The sequence below is a fragment of the Bos mutus genome, chromosome 3 (genome assembly GCF_027580195.1).
Source record: "Bos mutus isolate GX-2022 chromosome 3, NWIPB_WYAK_1.1, whole genome shotgun sequence".
Classification (NCBI taxonomy): domain Eukaryota; kingdom Metazoa; phylum Chordata; class Mammalia; order Artiodactyla; family Bovidae; genus Bos; species Bos mutus.
The window spans coordinates 99228863-99247778 of NC_091619.1; the positions used below are offsets into that span (position 1 = coordinate 99228863).

The 18916-nt window shown below is 51.8% G+C and overlaps 1 protein-coding gene across 2 annotated transcripts in view; it reads right to left on the reverse strand.

Annotated features, from left to right (window-relative positions):
* The window catches only part of RNF220 (ring finger protein 220), a 272482-nt gene that overhangs the window by 31774 nt on the left and 221792 nt on the right, over positions 1–18916 (reverse strand). For both annotated transcript variants that reach the window (XM_005894180.3, XM_070368184.1), the window contains exon 2: positions 5186–5318. In XM_005894180.3, coding sequence (XP_005894242.1) covers positions 5186–5318 — 133 coding nt within the window. The remainder of the gene's footprint in view (positions 1–5185; positions 5319–18916) is intronic.

An 18916-nucleotide genomic window follows, 5' to 3' on the forward strand; every position in this document is an offset into this window, starting at 1 on the left:
CCTGGGTCTATCTGCCTGTGTGCCTGTGGGGGTGAGCATCCATGGGAAGTGGTTCTTTGAGGGGGTAGGTGTGAGCACATGTATCTGTATTGGAATGAGGGAGGGTGTGTGACTGTATGTTGTCTACATACATTTGTGTTGGTGTCTGTGAAAACCAGCCAGCCCTAGTTTGGGACATTCAGTCATGTCTGACTCTTTGTGACCCCATGAACTATACAGACCATGGAATTCTCCAGGCCAGAATACTGGACTGGGTAGCTGTTCCCTTCTCCAGGGGATCTTCCCAACCCAGGGATCGAACCCATGTCTCCAGCACTGCAGGCGGACTCTTTACCAGCTGAGCCACCAGGGAAGCCCAACCAGTGTGAGCCCTTAGGTGTGTCTAAAAATAGCAGCGTGCTATGTGGGGGGCATGCTCTGTGCTGTTGGGCAGAAGGGGGCAGAGAGCGCAAACCAGGCCCACCCAGAGGAACGCCTCTGGGACTGACCCTGTGGGAGGGCGATGGAAGGAAGAGCACCCTGGCAGCAGCATCCACAGACTCAGGAGCTGGCCAGGCTGAGGGAAGGGGGTGGGGGTGGGGGCAAAGGGAGGGTGAGAGGGGGAAGGGACAGCTGGAGAGGAGAGGAGAGGAAAGAAAGGACAGAAGCCAAGAAGAGGACAGAGGGGCGGACTAGAGAGCTGGGGAGGCCACAGTGGCTGGGGACGCCCTCACCTGGGTTCTGCCCAGAACACTCTGAGCGATGCACGCACAGGCTCTGCCCTCCTGCAGGACTCGGTTTCCCTGTCTGTGAAATAACCTGGTCAAAGGCCCCTGTCAGGTCGGAACTGAGGTGGGGAAGAGGAGGGAGGGGGTCTCCGAGCCCTCCCAACCTCCTCTCCTCCCCTCCGGTCTCCCGGAGAGCGGGCAGGGGCGGGGCAAGGGCAGCCAAGGCTGGGGGCCCTCCCCGCCCACCCGGGCGCCACGGCCCTCAGCCCGGAGGGAGCTGACACGCTCCTTGGGAATTTATCACGCACCCAATTACAATGTTAATTGGCAAGTTCCTGAAATCAATTAATTCGCAAATTTTTTCCAATTAAAAATCCAGATAAATCACGAGGGCGGCGGCGGGGAGGTCCAGCCTGCAGTCCGGTGGGCGCAGCGGCCGCAGGGAGGGGGGGCGTATAGGCGAGGGGAGGGGGCGGCGGGCGCGGCTGCCCTTGAACGCCTTTGCCGGCCGGTCGGACTGTCAGCGCGCCGGGCGCGGCGGGGCCGAGACAGATAAAACCATCGACCCGTCGCCGCCAGCGCTTCGGCTTTATCGATCCGACGGGAATTTCACTTGCTGTGCAGATCCCGCTGTCCGGCTGTCAGACACCGGGTTGAGGAGGGGGGAAACGTACCAGGAGTTAGGGGGTGCTGGGCTGGGCCTGGGCACGAGGGGCACAGAAGTGGGGGACGCGTGAGCTAACGGTGAGGGCTGGGGCACCCGTGAAGGCTGGGGGGCGGGGAGCGGAGAAATGGACCGGAGCCAAAGATATGAAAGTAGGGGACCCTCTGAGAGGCTGTGGGGCAGGAGGGATTGCCGGAGGGTCACGGGAGCGGGTGGAACACTTATGTGGGCACAAGTGGATGCCCTGGGCAGTGCGTGGATGGGGCCACAGGGGCTAGGCTGTGGTGTGGCCCCCAGTGAGGAGGCAGAAAGAGCTCGGGCCCCCACTCTCCAGACCCTTGCGCGGGGCTGGGGCGGGTGTCCCTTCATCTCTGCCTCTGTTCTCAATTTCTGTTGGGAAGTCCTCCACCCAGAAGCACTCCTGCATAGCCAAGGTGTGGAACTCAACTGCAGAAGGATGTTGCTTCCCCTCTCTGTTCTAGGCTAGTCCTGGGTGTGTGTGTTGTTGAGGGGAAGGGGAGTGGTTAAAAGTGTGGGCTCTCGAGTCAGATTGCTTGGTTTTGACCCCTTATCTTTACCACTTTACAGGCTGTGCAACCTTAGAGAAGTCACTTAACCCCTCTGTATCTCAGTTTCCTCGTCTGTAAAATGGAGTTAATAATTATTACCACCCCCTCTGCAGTGGTAGCCCTTCCCAGGTTGTGCAGTAAAGAATCTGCCTGCTCCATGCAGAAGACTCAAGAGAGGCAGGTTCGATCCCTGGGTTGGGAAGATCCCTGGAGTAGGAAATGGCAATCTGCTCCAGTATTCCTGCCTGGGAAAATTCCATGGACAGAGGAGCCTGGTGGGCTACAGTCCATGGGGTCACAAAAAGTCAGACAGGACTGAAGGAATTTAGTGCACGCGCACACACGCGCACACACACACCAGTGGTTGTTGTGAAGACTGAATAAATTAGTATAAAGTTCTTGGCACACAGCATTCAACAAGACTATTATTATCATCATTAGTACAGTCTTCTGTGGTAGTTTTCAGTATTCCCACAAATTCTTTGGTACTCTCCCCTTCAAGGCTTCCCTGGTAGCTCAGCTGGTAAAGAATCTGCTAGCAACGAGGGAGATCTGGGTTCTATCCCTGGGTTGGGAAGATCCCCTGGAGAAGGGAATGCCACCCACTCCAGTGTTCTGGCCTGGAGAATCCCATGGACTGTATAGTCTGTGGGGTCTCAGAGTCGGACACGACTGAGCAGCTTTCACCTTACTTCCCTTCAAGAGGTAGAACTTACAGTGTTTAATTCTCCTCTGTGGAGTGTGGGCTGGACTTGCTGACCTGCTTCTAGTGAGTAGAATAAAATATATTAGAAGCCATAGTGTATGACTTCCCAGACTAGATCATAAAAGGCATTGTGGCTTCCTCTCTAGCCTCTCTCTTGGATCACTTCCTCTGTGGGAAGTCAACCGCCATGTCTCAGGGAAACTGTAGCAACCCTATGGAGAGACCTGCACGTCGAGGAACTGAGGCCTCCTGCCAACAGCTGTGTGAGAGAACCATCCTGGGAAGGGGTCCTGCAGCTCCAGTGGAACCTTCAGACGACTGCAGCCTTGGCTGACATCCTGGCTGCAGTCTCCTGAGAGCCTGAGCCAAAAGCCACAACCCCTCACAACTACCCAACTAAGCTGTGTCTGAATTGATGACCCCCAGAAACTGCGAAATATTAAGTTTTGCTGTTTTTAAGCCATGACGTTTGGGGAGAATTTGTAACACAGCAATAGATAAGTAGTGTTTTGGCCTTCAATTCAGCCCAGGCCTCAGCTCCCTCAGGAGGCCTTCTCTGCTCTGTGCTGGGTTCAGTACCGTCTTGTTTCTCCCACAGCTCCTGTCTATCCCACAGAGCGGTCTCCGTCCCTCAAGGTTGCTAATGCCTGGCTCTCCTTACTCCTATTATGAGCTCCTGAGGGTGGGACCATTTCTTTCTTTTTTTTTTTAAATTGAAGTATAGTTGATTTGCAATGTTGTGCCCATACACACTGTACACAATATAGTCTGCTGCACAGCACAGTGGCTCAGTTATATACACACACACACACATTCTTTTTTAATATTCTTTTCCATTGTGATTTACTCCAGGAGATTGAATATAGTTCCCTGTGCTATACAGTAGGACCTTGTTGTTCAGCCATTCTAAATGTAATCGTTTGCATCTGCCAACCCCAAATCCCAGGTCCGTCCCTTTCCCTCCCTCCCCCTTGGCAACCACACACCTGCTCTCTCTGTCTGTGAGTCTGTGTCTGTTTTGTGGATAAGTTCATTTGTTCCATATTTTAGATTCCACATATAAGGGACATCATATGGTATTTGTCTTTCTCTTTCTAACTTCACTTAGTATGATAATCTCTGGGAGCCTCTGTATTGCTGCAAATGGCATTATTTTGTTCCTTTTTATGACTCAGCAGCATTCCATTGTGTATATGCACCGCCTCTTCTTTATCTATTCATCTCTCGCTGGACGTTTAGGTTGCTTCCATGGTTTGCCTATTGTGAATAGCGGTGCCATGAACCTAGGGGTGCATGTACCTTTTTGAATTATAGTTTTGTCTGGGTATATGCCCAAGAGTGGCATTGCTGGATCATATGGTAATCCTATTTTTAGTTTTCTGAGGAATTTCCATACTGTTCTCCATAGTGGCTACACCAACTTACATGGGACGATTTCTGGTTCACCTCTGGGCCCCTGCACCCTGCATGGGGGATTAGGTGAGAAGGTAGAGGAAGGAGGATCAGTCAAGTCTGCTGACTGGAACTGATCCAGGTTTTTGGACTGGGAATCGTGGGGCAGGCTATTCCCAGTGGCTGACTATTTCCCAGAGTGGCTAGAGCCCACATGCTCTTCTGTAAGAGGAGCTTGCCCCTTCTCCATCAAAAGGTGGGGTACATGTTCCCGTCCCTAAAATCTGGGTAGGTTAATACTGCCAAGAGAGTATAGCAGAAGTGAGGTTAAGTGATTTCTGAGGTTAGATTAATAAAAGGGAATCCAGCTTCGATCTCATTGGCTGGAACATTTTGCTTTCATGCTTTCAGCTGCCACACTGTGAGCTATCCTGCTCACAGGCCACAAGGAGCAGCCATGTGTAGGTGCTTTGGTTACAGCCCCAGCTGAGGTCCCTGCTGACAGCCAACATCAACCACCAGACATGTGAATGAAGGAGCCAGGTGATCCCAGCTCCCAGCCAACAAGCCTTCCCAGCTGGGGCCCCAGACAGGGTGAAACAGACACAAGCCACCCCCTCTGTGTTCTGTCTGAATTCCTGACCCCCACAGAGTCCATGAGCATCATGAAATGGTTGCTTTAAACCCCTAAGCTTTGGGGTAATTTGTTTCTCTGCTCCTTTTGACAACCTTGGCTCTTCTGGGAGGAGGCTCCACCCAGTCCTTCAGGCAGGGACAAAGATGATGGGGTGGAGCAAGGGAGACACGCCTGAGCACGTTCTCAAGGTTGTCACCTTTCACACCTTGAGATTCATAGGGGAGGTGGATGGCAACCCCAGGCTGCACTTCTCGGGAAGCTGCCAGTCCCAGTCCCTGCTTCCATCACCCTGCTCTGAGGCTCCTCCCCTTTCTTGTGCCTTTTTGAGACTTAAAGCTCACTCTCCTCATATCTCTGGAAACAGAGTAAGAAGAGAAAGGCAGCACCATTCAGCCGGAGGAGCTGAGGATTGAAAGCCAGGTGGAGAATGGCAGCAGGGTCTTGCTGCCTGTGAGAGGCTGGGACCTGGTGGCCAGAACCCTGAGTGGAGGCCTCTGGCAGGTGGCTTACCTGGCGGGCAGCTGGGCCAGCTGCTCTAGTTCTTGCTCCATATGCTCCTGTAGCTCGCTGGGCCTCAGCAGGACCTGACAGATGGGGCAAATAGGGGCCTGGCTGTCAAACAGTGCTGCTGCCTTTTTCTTACCTGGTGAGGGAAGAAGAGACAGACATATAAGCTGGGCTATACGTGGAGAGAAACGCCACGTCCCAATCCTCCACCCCAAGCCTCTGCTGCCTCCTAGGGCTTCTTGGCCTGGAGGAAGGGTGAGCCTGAGGGTCTCAGAGCCCATGAACATTATTCCGCTTTGCAGCTCCAGAGGCTGTGGCCGTGCACAGCACCTCCTCAGCCAGCTGCCCTTCTCGGAAATCTATCAGGACGCAATCAATGCTCTGTGCAATCAAACCTTGATCACTTCATTTCACACGTTAGTGAAGCAGGTCTTGGTTTAATCACAGCGTCACCCGGAATATCCAGGGCCTCCTCTGTCACTCCTTTCCTTGCTGCTTTCACACTTTACAAAGCAGGAGAAGGAAGAAAAGAGGGAGAAAAGGGATCGTTCCTGCAGTCATTCAACAAACATTGTCTGATGTCTGTGCTGAGCCAGGCCTAGTGCACAGCAGTGGGGACACAGAATATAACCAGATCTAGTCCCTGCCCTGAGGTACTCACAGTCGAGTGGGAAAGACTGAAAAGGACCAGGGTGACTGCCAGGGTAGCATTCTCTCCCAGCCCCTCTCTTTTCCCCATGCTCCTTTCCATGGCCTCTCCTCTTCTCTCTCTGCCTGTGGGACCATATTGTGTATTCTTATTGGCTCTGACTCCCACCTGTGCCCTGCCGACATCCGTTTCTCTGCCCCAGATCCCTCCCATGTTCTCCAGACCCCGATAGCCAAACACTTAATGGACATCAATGCCTGAATGTCCTACAAGAATCTCAAACTCAACCATCTAGAATTGAGTACTTGGACTTCATTGATGGTCCAGTGGTTAAGAATCCACCTGCCAAGGCAGGGGACACAGGTTTGATCCCTGGTCTGGAAAGATCCCACATGCTGGCGAGCAGCCAAGCCTGTGCACCACAACTACTGAGCCCATGTGCCCTAGAGCCCAGGTGAGCAACAAGAGAAGCCACCACGATGCGAAGCCTGTGCACAACTAGAGTAGCCCCTGCTCGCCGCAAGAGAAAGTCCACGTGCGACAGCAAAGACCCAGTGCTCTTCTCAGTGAAAGACACCTGCGTTCACTTGGTCACTCAAGCCAGCAACCTTCACTTTGCCCTCGGCCCCTTCCTTGCTTTACTCCCCCTCCCACATTCATTTAACCACCAAGTCCTGTCCGTTCTGCTTCAGTATTCCTGGAATCTACATTCTCCCAGTTCAGGTCTCACTCCTCACTTGGATAACCTCACTGGCTGCTGTGAGTCTAACAGATTCTGAGCTCTTCCCTTCCAAAATGCCCTTCAAATTGTGTGCCCCCAATACACAAGCACACATGGGTCTAGCACTGGCTATGCTGACTTGGGGGGCCCCTGGGAGCCTAAACTCTGTCCCTGATGGTAACCAGAGCTCACTGTGTAGGAAGGGGCCTGAAGTTTGCCTAGTGCACTTCTCGGGATTCCTAAACTCCCACCCTTGCCACTCTGCCCAGCCAGTGCTCCCCTAGCCTTTGCTTATAGGCATGGGGTTGAGGAGCTCTATTCATCCAGAAACATCCCTGACTATCCATGTAAACTCTGATTGTAGGAAGGAAGGCTTCTTTAGCTTAAGGTCAGATCTTTCTCCCTGCTTCTTCTTTCTTCTGATGCTTGGAGAGGGTCAAAATCAGCTTTTAGAGAGATAAAGTCCACGCCAGTGATGACTAAGATGGTTGACTGGGTAGGGTTGCCAGATTAAATACAAAATGCCCAGCTGAATTTCACATAAACAATATTATTTTTAGTGTAAGTTTTCCATGGCAAAAGGGGGAAACTTAGACTAAAAATAATATTAATTGTTTATGAGAAATTCAACTGGGCATCTTGTAGCTTCCCTGATAGCTTGTTGGTAAAGAATCCACCTGCAATGCAGGAGACCCCAGTTTGATTCCTGGGTTGGGATGCTGGAAAAGGGATAAGCTACCCACTCCAGTATTCTTGGGCTTCCCTTGTGGTTTAGCTGGTAAAGAATCCACCTGCAATGCAGGAGGCCTGGGTTTGATCCCTGGGTTAGGAAGATCCCCTGGAGAAGGGAAAGGCTACCCAGTCCAGTATTCTGGCCTGGAGAATTCAGGACTTTATAGTCCATGGGGTCACAAAGAGTTGGACACGACTGAGCGACTTTCACTTTAGTATGTCTCAACTATTGGCACAGGATATACTTATGTTAAAAGTTATTCATTGTTTTTCTAGAATTCAAATTTACCTGAATGTCTTATATTTTTATTTGCTAGGTCTAGCAACCCTATGTCTGAGGGAGTTCCCTATTCAGGCTGAACACAAGAACCTATCTCCCTTTGACACAAGATTATAGCTCTCCTGGATGCCCAGACTAGATCAACTGAGAGTTCAGAGGAGGGAGTGATTCATCCCAGATATGTGTTTGGAGGAGTGGAAAAAGAGAAGGCTTCACCAAAGAAACAAAATTTAACATGTGCCTAAGAAGAATTCCAGGCAGAGAATGGGAGCAAAGGGATGAATGAATGAATGAGTTGTGAGCTTCTTGTGGGCAGGACCATTCTTGCTGCTGCTAAGTCGCCTCAGTCATGTCCGACTCTGTGCGACCCCATAGACGGCAGCCCACCAGGCTCCCCCATCCCTGGGATTCTCCAGGCAAGAACACTGGAGTGGGTTTCCATATCCTTCTCCAATGCATGAAAGTGAAAAGTGAAAGTGAAGTTGCTCAGTCGTGTCCCACTCTTCGCGACCCCATGGACTACAGCCCACCAGGCTCCTCCGTCCATGGGATTTTCCAGGCAAGAGTACTGGAGTGGGGTGCCATTGCCTTCTCCAGGACCATTCTTAGTCACCTTTTAATCTATAGACAATTGAAAAAAGACTTGGCATAGATTAGATTCTCAGTGATGAAACAAAATAGTGGAGAAGACGAAGGGAAGGAGGAGAGGTAGAAATGAAGAGCTGCTTGTCCCAGAAGCCAGATGACCTTTGCAGAACTGGGATGTCTGCTCTGGAGGCTTTGTGTGTGGCAGGGTCGGGTAGGGGTGGCTCTAGTCAGTGTGGCTAGGTCTCTAGGGGGGAAGGGGTCTGCTGATCATATGCCCTGGTAGCTGTGCCCCAGATATTCAGGGGACAGCTAAAAGGCAGCTCTGAGTAAAAGAGGCAGATGTGGCCCTGGTCTAGGAGTGGGGAGGTGAGGATTCTAGACTCATTCTATTCAGCCAGAGAATCTCAGAGGTGAGTGAGACCCTAGAAATTCTGCAAGCCATTATCTTTATTTTACAGATGGGGAAACTGAGGCTCAGAACTGGGCAGGGACCCCTGTACTTGGCTCATGATCTCATTGCTTCATTTATTTATTCATTCCTCAAATATTTATCAAACAATTATTCTATGTCATGTATTATTCTAGGAGAAATGGGCTCAGAGATAAAGAAAACACAGTCTTGGCCTCAAGAAGATCACAAACCAGCGAGAAAACTGGAAAAGAAAGTCAGTGACTCCAGTCTGTGCAGCCTTAGTCAGGGCTGAGGGAGGCAGGAATGGGTGCTTGTGGTGGTGGTGATGGGCGGGAGCAGGAAGGGGCCAGAGGAGGGTGGTAACGCGTGCTGGCAGGCATGGAGGGTGACTAAGGGACAATTGACAAGGCTGTTGAAATCAAGCATTGAGGTAGGGGCTGGGACAGAAGGGGGAAATGGTGAGAGACAAGAATAGAGAAAGGTTAGGATCTAGGGCATGAGATCAGAGCTGAGGTAGAGATATCAGGGTTTCAGCCCCCTCTGCCTGGGGTACCAGGTATGGTTCTTAGGGCTGCCAGAGCCCCAGTTCCTCCCTCTGCACCTGGAAGCAGGCATCAGCATTCCCATATACCTGTGCTCAGTTCATCTGCTTTCCTGCCACAGGGATCTTCTACTTTTCCGAGCTTGGCCTCAGTTTCCCTGTTGGGACAATGGGTCCTCTTCCTGGCTCCCAACTTCAGGAAGAGCAGTCACAGGGATCAGCGTAGGCACCCTGCAGCCTCCAGCCTGCATCACATCCCCGTGTTCTCAGGGGGTGCCAGCATGGAAGGTGCCAGCATGGCCATGGGCCCCCTGCTTTCCCTCCCCCACTGTGTTCCCTATAATTTTATATTGAGACCTGTGGTCATGACGTGGGTTTTACTGCACTAACGACATGGCCTGCCCAGGTTTAATGACAAAATCCATACTCTGGCCCTGGGCCTGCTCCTCGTTTGCATAATTCCCAGAATACAGCTCCCTGAAGCTTTTGACCTGGGCCATTACAGTGGCCATAAAACGGGCCATAAAACCGCTGGGGATGGCCCAGAGGAGGAGGCTGTGGGCCTTTGGGGGTGGGAAGGCACTCTTCAACCCCCTACTCTTCCGAGGCATCCTCGGGCTCTCCTTCCACAATTCCCAGAATCTGGGAAGTCCGTCTCAGACTGGAGAGGCCTCCAGAAATCCTTAGTCCAACTGCCCGTCTGATGCAGGAATGCCTTCTCCAACACCGCCGCCAGCATCGCAGGTAGGCAGACCAGCCCAGCAGGGGCAGGCTGTCAGAAAGCATCTTCTCCTTGAGCATTCTTCACTCCAGCTGGTGCCCGCCTACCCCTGAGCCCACCAAAGCTCTCTGCCACAGGTGGGTCCAGGTCAGACGCGCTGGGTTGAATCCCATTCCCTCTTCAGGAAGCCTAGCTCCCCAGGGAGGTCAGGAGCCAGGCTGAGCAGCATCGTGGGGAGACGTGGGCAGCATGAGGGGCTGGGGACAGGGACTGGGATGGGCTGTCAGTGCTAAAGATGATGAATGGGGGAGGTGAGGCGGGAGGCCGGGTGTTATCGGCAGTGGATGGCGGTGCGGGCGCTCGCCGCTTCTGCTAATCCCCGGGCGCTGCCTCAGCCCTTGCACTGATAACGAGGAAATGGGACTGACAACAATTTTTAGCTGAGAGATTCTTCACCAAAATGCCAGGCGGCCGGAGGTCTGACAGCGCCTGATTGAGTGTGTGAGTGTGTCGAGGGGGAGGCGCGCGGCCCCCTCCCCTCCCATGCAAAGATGGATCGCTCATTCCGCCTCCCGTCCACATTCATTACGGCACCTACCTCCCTACACCCCATCGCCACCGCCGCCGCCGCAGCCTCCGCCGTGCCTGCCACCTCCACTTCTCCGCCTGCCACAGGTATCCCCCCAGTAAGAGGAGAAAGGGCGGCAGAGGGGCCTGGGCCTACCCACAGTCTCACACAAGGCACCGCAGGCTCAGGAAGCAGAAAGTCAGGGCTAAGACAGGCCCTGCCTGGAGGCGCCCTAGGGATGGGACCTCCAGAGGGTCCCTTCCCATTTCTGGGGTACCTCCCCACCAGAAAACAGCCAGGCTCCACCAGAAAGTGACTGCCTGCGGTTGTGAGTAGGGACAGGCCTGCTGAGGAGCAGCCCGCCAGACGAGTAGTTTTTCCCTGGCCTGGGCCAGGCCGCTGCCAGTCCAGGCCTCAAGCCTTGGATCAAGGCCTCAGGTACCTGGGGTCCCAGATCAGCCCTCTGCTGCCCCCCTCTGTTGGGAACTGCGGGCCACTGGGAGCAGGCAGCTCAGGGGCTGGGCTGCTACTTCTCTGCCATCTTTCCCATCATCCATGGTGAGGCCTGGTGCAGGTCTCATTCAAAGAGAAAGCCCACCCTTCTTCGATCACTAACCCGCTTCCGGCCCTGCAACTCCCTACCCTGCAATTGCCTCTCCAGCTTGGCCCGTTTGGTTTTGTCCCAGTTCTGTTGCCTGTGGGTTCCATTCTTCCCTCTCTGCTTGTTTAAAGAGCAAACCCCAACCTCCTCATCTTTTCTCCACAGACCACAAAACGCAGAGTTTGACTGCCTGGTGTCTGATTTAAGAATGGGGAGGGTTAAAATGAGGGGGAGGCTAACTCTAATGATATATGGCAATAGAGGCTGAAACTTTCAGGAGTACCTATGTGGGGCTTCCCCGGTAGTCCAGTGGTTAGGAATGTGCCTTCCAATGCAGGGCACGTGGGTTCGATCCCTGGTGGGGGAACTAAGATCCCACATACCTTGGTGCAATGAAGCCCGCCAGCCACAACTACAGAACCCACACGCTGCCGCGAAGGATCGGTGTGTACCACAACTAAGACACGACACAGCCAAATAAATAAATAATAAAAAGAGTACGTGTGTGTATACACGTGTGTTTGTATATACACACATGTGTGACCTGCCCTTCCCCTCTTGCAGTCCCAGTAGAAGAGCTTCCACTCCACTTCCCAAAGACCAAGAGTCTTTGAGCAGGATTGCCTCTTACTAGCTGTGAGACCTTGGGCAAATCACTTAACACTTCTGAGTTTGAGATTCTTCTTGAAACAAGGATAATAATAACTTACTCAGCACCTTCATGAGGTTCTAGTTAAATCAGGGCTGTGTGCAAGAGATGAGTCACCATTATCTCTAGTAAGAAGCTGGCACAGTTTTGCTGTTTGTGTCTGTATCTACCCCATCCTGACACCAGATTGGCCTTGCTCTGTATTCAGCCTTCTTCCCTGCTATGATCAAGATTGTATACCACTCAGTAGGCACCTTGGGCCTTTCAGCTTCCATGGAGCTACTTCTTCATAGCCATCCATACCCACATTCTATTTACTTGTTTGTTTGTCAATATAACCATTCATCCATTTATCCATTATCTGCCCACTAATAATAATAACTGTTTATGGAAGGTTACTATATGTTCGGAGAAGGCAGTGGCATCCCACTCCAGTACTCTTGCCTGGAAAATCCCATGGATGGAGGAGCCTGGTAGGCTGCAGTCCATGGGGTCGCTAAGAGTCGGACACGACTGAGCGACTTCCCTTTCACTTTTCACTTTCATGCATTGGAGAAGGAAATGGCAACTCATTCCAGTGTTCTTGCCTGGAGAATCCCAGGGATGGGGGAGCCTGGTGGGCTGCCGTCTATGGGGTCGCACAGAGTCGGACACGACTGAAGTGACTTAGCAGCAGCAGTACTATATGTTAGGCTACAGGTTAATGCTGCATATATTTTATTTCATTTAATCTTCACAACAGTCTTGTGAGGTAGGTATAATCTATTTGTATCATATTGATGAGGAAAATGGAGCTCAGAACAATGAAATGACAGAGCTGGAAGGGTCAGAGCAAAGATTTAAATCTAGATCTGTCTGACTCCAAAGCCAGTGCTCTTAACCACTGCACAATACCTGGCTACCTACATACCTAGCCTATCACCTAGGTAATGATTCAATAATCATTGACAAATGTCAACGAGTACCAAGATGCGTCTGCTACAGTATGGATGCCATGCAATAATGAACACACACTCTCTGCCCTCAGGGAGGTCAGTCACTAATTGTGGATAGAGACATTCAACAAATATCCCCAGCATGGTCTTAGAACAAGGGAAGAACATGGAACTATGGGAGCAGACTATCTTTCCTGGGAGGTAAAAGAAGTGATTTTTAAGCAAAGCCTTGAAGGATGAGTGGGAACCAGTTCAAGCAATGATAGTGGAGGAGTAGTGTTCTATAGTACATAGAAAACAGCATGTTTGAAGGTACAGAGATGAAGCCTAAGTGAAGAACTGAAAAGGGTTCAATGTGGCTGGAGCAGAGAGCGAGGGGCAGAGGACTGAGAGCTGATGATAGAGAGGCCAGATCCCAGAGCACTTTCCACTATATTAAGGATTTTGGCTTATTATTATTTTTTTAACATACAGTGAGAAGTCATTGAAGAGTTTTAAGTAGGGGAGTGACATCTCAGACTTTCATCTTAAAAAGATCATTCTAACTGCAAATCAGAGAAAGGTCTAAGGGGATAAGAGCAAGTGCAGGAAGATCATCTAGGGGGTTATCTCACTAACTGAGGTGAGACATGATGGTGACCTGCTCTAGCGAGATGATATGGATGACAATGAGATGAACAGAAGCAGGTGGACTGGACATGGGGGTTCAAGGACAGAGAGGCATCAAGGGTGGCTCCAAGCTGTCTGACTTGAACAGCTGCTAGGTGGTAGACCATTCACTGACTTGTAGAACAGGAGGAAGGGCAGTAGGCTTGATAAGGAAGAAAATGATGAGCTCTATTTTAGATGAACTTAGTTTGAGGAATGGTTAAGACATACTCCGTGAAAATGCTCAGTAGGCACTATATGTGAGCTAGAGCTAGAAGGATAGAACTGGAAATACTGACATGTAGATAAGGACTGAAATTCACCAGCACTGCATCCTCTGTGCCTTGAACAATGTCTTGCACATGGTAAATACTCAACAAGTTTTAAGAGTAGGTGAGATCACCTAGGGCGAGAGGGCACAGTAAGAAGAGGCTGAGGAATTCCAACAGGTGGAGGAAGTTTTAGTCACTGAAGACTAAAAACAGCCAAGAGGAGGATGAAAACAAGGTGATGTCATCAAAGGCAAGAAGGGAAGGGTGAGTGGGGAGCATGGTCCATAGGGTCGCATGCTGCTGAGAGGTTAAGAACACAAGGCATGCAAAGTGTCCCTTCCACCTATCAAGTCCACAGTACAACCATCTACCCCACCTCATCCAGCCAAGCCACTCTCCCCTCTCACTCATCTGCCTCCTCCTCCTCGTCTCTCCAGAAAACCGTGATTGGTGCCTCTGTGAGTGTGGGACAGGAAGAGTTAACCTGCTGACAGACGGCATTTTTTACCTTCAGTCAATATGAACAAGGCCCCAAGACTATGATTCCAAACATCTGGATTTCATCAATATGTGATCTGTCATCGTATATTGGCATTCCCCAGTCCCCGCGCCAGAGCAATGCGGCTGGTTTTATTAATACGTCAAATACATTATCCGTGTAATACACTTGTCTGGCTGGGGCCTCCCGCTGGGGCGGGGCGGCGGATTTGAATGTATGATGAATCAGTTTGCATTACATGTTCGTAAGTCATCATTTGTCAGGATTAATAGGCATCCCTGGTCGAGGGGGTGGGGGTGGGGCGGGCAGAGGAGAGACATATATTTAGCTATGGCCCATCCTTATCTGCCAGTGCCCAGGGATGGCCCTGAAAACAGCTCTGCACCCTCCTGCCCAGACCCCAGGGCAGTGGCTGGTAGTCTGGTGATATTTTTTAGCAGTTCCAGAGTCACTTGGAAGCAAAGAGGCCTATTTGTCTCTGCTTTGGGCTTGCCATGCAACCCAAAAAGGGTATGGCAGGGACCATTTGCATGGACTGGCTAACTCTTGCTCATCCTTTAAGACTCTGAATTCTTTCTTCCAGGGAGCCTTTCCTGACTCCTCCAGACTGCACTAGGTGCCTCCTCTGTGTTCCCACAGTTTCCTGTGCTACCTCTGGTCACAGTGTTACAGTTGCCTATCATGTGTCTGTCATTCTCTTTAGACTGTAAATTTCTTGTGGGCAGGGAATAACTTGTTTATTGCTATAGTCCCGGAAGATCCCCTGGAGAAGGGAATGGCAACCCACTTCAGTATTCTTGCTTGGAGAATCCCATGGACAGAGGAACCTGGAGGGCTACAAAGAGTTGGACACGACTGAGTGACTAACACTTTCGACTTTCAGTATCTTGCAGAGGGTGTAACCCAAAGTAAGATGATATTAGTAGTGTAAGTAGAAACAAATACATATTCCTTGAATGAATGAATAAATGATTGTTGACCTTGCTAAACCCCCAGAAGATGCGGATGTTAGCTGGGAGATGTTGTGGAGGTTTTATCTGGTTCCTTGCCTCTACCTTGCCCCTGGTCTGATCATCTATCTACTGTACATGATCTTCTTCACTTGCTCCTCTTCCTGCCATAGGGAAGACTCCCTCACAGCACCAGGTTGCTTACAGGTGACATATAAACTCAGGATCCACAGGGTTGACATGTTCATGCCCACATGCCCTTGCCATCTTCCCTTCCCTCTACTCTGCTGGAAGAAACCCAGATTGGTATTGCCCACTCCATATGGCCTCCTGCCAGCTCTGCTGTTGCTGCTGCTGCTAAGTCACTTCAGTCGTGTCTGATTCTGTGCGTCTGATTCATAGACGACAGCCCACCAGGCTCCCCCGTCCCTGGGATTCTCCAGGCAAGAACACTGGAGTGGGTTGCCATTTCCTTCTCCAATGCATGAAAGTGAAAAGTGAAAGTGAAGTTGCTCAGTCGTGTCTGACCCTCAGCAACCCCATGGACTGCAGCCTTCCAGGCTCCTCCGTCCATGGGATTGTCCAGGCAAGAGTACTGGAGTGGGGTGCCCTTGCCTTCTCCGCCTGCCAGCTCTAGGTTCTTGTAAAACTGGAGCCTCGCTGATGACCTGACCCCTATTGTGATGGATGCTATTTACTGTCTATAGCAATGGAAGGGGCATGGCTCTTGGGGGGCCAGTAGCCAACATCTGCAAGACAGCCAGGTGGAGGTCAGCCTGCAGGTAGTTGAGGCTCAAACTTGGGCTAGAGCTGGAGCCAAGGACTGTGGGCCAAGGCACAGTCAAGCTCACTGAGTCTTGGGCATGGACCCTAAACCCTTGACCCCATGAGCCTTTACTCTAGCCAAGTGCACCAGCCAGCCTGTTTAGAGGCTGTCGGGGCTTCAAGGGTCACAGCTATTTCATACCACTGAACTTGGCTGCCCCAGACACAACTGCAGCCTCTCTCCTCTTAGCTAACTTCCCCTCCTCCCTTAGCTAATCACTTCCAGAAAGCGCCCTGTGCTGGGCCAGGCCTGTGGTGGGTGGGGCAGGTGGGCCTCCCAGAGTTCCCTGGGATTAGGCTTTATTATAAACTGCAGAAAAGGGCCCAGTTCAGGAAAACATCCACACATGGACATGCACAAATATCCTCTAAAATGTCTGGACACACACATGTGCACGTGAGCACTGGCACACCCAGGTGCTCAGACAAGTGTGGGTATTTGTTGCCATCTAGATAAAGGCATGCGAGCACAGGCATATATGCAAGTGTAGACTGAGTCCACCTGGACACTCCCTGGCATGCCCACACACTTCACTTCCCTCCAGCATCTTCCTTGCCATGGAGCCAAAATGTTAGGACTGGACTACGTAAAGCAAAGTAAATCCAAGTGTGCTTTACCCCCTGCTGGCTCTGACTATGGGCTTATAAAAATGAAGTGGGAACCTCCGCAGCTGTGGGCAGTAAATCCTGAACCGCCAAGGAGGCCAGTGTTACCTGCTTTCTCAGCTCACGGGGGGAAGTTGGGGCACTGATTACAAGTGCCTGCAGGGTGGGACGGGCAGCAGGCCAGCTGCTTGGCCTCAGGCACTGCCTGCTAGCCCAGCCCTGGCCAGCTGTCTCCTACAGACCTGAGGGGTGCAACCACCCAGAGCCCTGGTGGGGGCAGGGTGGAGGTGTGCAAGGGCCAAGAGAGGAAGGGAAGTAGAGGAGAAGGGCTGGGGTGGGCAGAGTGAGCAAGACAGCCACGTGCTGCTAAGGCTGAGGGGAGCCCTCGCATCTGGAGATCAATTAGCATCAATTACTGACTTCATTTAATTGTCGTCCAAGATGAATTTGTCATTTTTAGCTGGAAATTAATGGGAGACCTTCACCTCTCCCTGGCAGCAGCCGCAGAGCCAACAGCGGTCACCTCAGCCTCCTAGGAGCCCTGAATCCTGCTTGGGGTTGGGGCCAGGCGCGGGCAAGCAGCAGCAGGGCTTCTGCTCCCTGGGCAAGCTCTGGCCTGCCCCCCCAGCCCAGTCAGCCTGGCCCACTGCAGCCCAGGGCCATGGTGGGGGCCGCCGGGCCTGCGGAGCAGTCCTTTGCAGCCTCTGTCTTCGGCCAGAAATTAATTTGCTGGGCTGAGCATGTTTACCTTTTCCCAGCAAAGGCGAGACAGTAAACAGCGGACCGGCGGCTGAAATTGAATTGATAACTGCATCAACGTGCCAGATAACGCCTAAAATAATACGCCGATAAGGAAATTCGATTTGATTTGCTGCTGCGCATCAGATTGGCCCCATCTGTAGCTGCCTGTAATCATTTTCAATTGCGTTGGGAAACCTTATTTGTCCTTAAATATTTCTGTCATTTTTCATTGCTGGCGACAGATCCTTGGGCAGGTGGCAGGGGTGCGCTGCCTCTGTGGGCGCGGGGCGGCGGCCCGAGGAGGAGGGGTGGCGCGGACTTGCGCGGAAGGAGGCAGGGAGCGGGCAGCCGGGCGGTGACAGCTGTTCCTCCAATCAATCACACTGTCGACAGGGAGGGACGACTGGCTGGCAGAAATTGAGTTTGCCTCACAGGGGACGATTGAGCAAATTAATAGCCCATTAGCCAAGCAGTGACCTGAGAAATGAAGGTGCAGGGGTTCTTGCTCACTCAGGCCGGCTGGGGTGGGGCAGGGCAGGAGGAGGGTTTGGGGAGGAGAGAACTGGGGAGGAGGTGTGGGAAGAGGAGGGAGGGATGCGAGGATGGGATGGGGAGAACAGATGGGCAGGACATGGACTGTGGAGTGGATGGTGCCAGAGGGCGATGTGAAGTCAGTGAGATGGGCGAGGGATGCAGAGGGTCCTAGGAGAGATGCTGGGAAGGGAGGGGGCAGAGCGGGCTCTTGACCATGTTCCTACCGTGCCCTCTGGGACTGAGTACCTTGGCAGTAAACTCCTCTGCATCCTTGCTCCCTAGATGTTTCCTTTACTTCCTCTCTTCACTTTCCTGGAAACATCACTTACATTCCCTGGTGACATCACTTCCCTGTGTCCTCTCCACCTCCAGGCTCCTCAGGCCAGGAGGTGGGGTCAGTGTCTCGCTTAGTGCCCACAGCTGCTTTCAGACCATTGCTTCTCCACCCAGCGGACCCTGAGGGCAGGTACCACCCCGCACCCCTCATGGTTCTTATCCGCCTTCTCCACATCTGCCTAGGACTTTGACACTCACCTGTTACCCAGGTGACACCTGCCCTGATCTTGTCAGCTCCTGTTGTTTTTTCCAGTATTCCACATCCTCCTGGAGGACCTTGCCAACAACCTAAATTGTTCTGTGAAAGAACTCGCCCCCAGGCCTCTCATGGGCTTGGACCCGCCCATCACACTCTCTCTCTCCTCCTCATATCTCCCCAGACCTATTCTCTCTCTCTCCTCCTCCTATCTCCCCAGACCACTTACTCATGGCTTCTAGCCTGGACCCCAGGGTGCGTCACTTCAACACCCTCTTGCCAACATACTCAACCTCCTTGTTGCCTCTGCCTTCTCCACAACCCAGCTATTCTCCTCTCTGTCTCAGACACACAGGCGGCTAAACGCAGCTGGGGAGAATCACAAAACCACGCAGAGATGTGCCAATAAAAATTCACAGTTTCCAATCTCAGCACTGCTAAGCAATCCTTTTCCATGCCCTTGGTCAGCTCTGTCTCTCCTTTTCCACAGAGACAATCCAATAATATTTTATTATTTTGAGTCCCCCTCCCCACCTTCTGTCCCTCTGTCTTACTAGGTGGTCTTACTGCCTATTTCACTCAGAAATTTGAAGTCCTTAGGCATGAATTCTCTCCTTCCAGACCCAAAATTCCTTTCAGTTTCAGTGCAAGAGGTATTCACCCTCCTGTTTTTGCTTAATCTCTTCTCCTGGACTTAGAATCCCATTCCCTGGGGAAGCTGTCCTGTTCT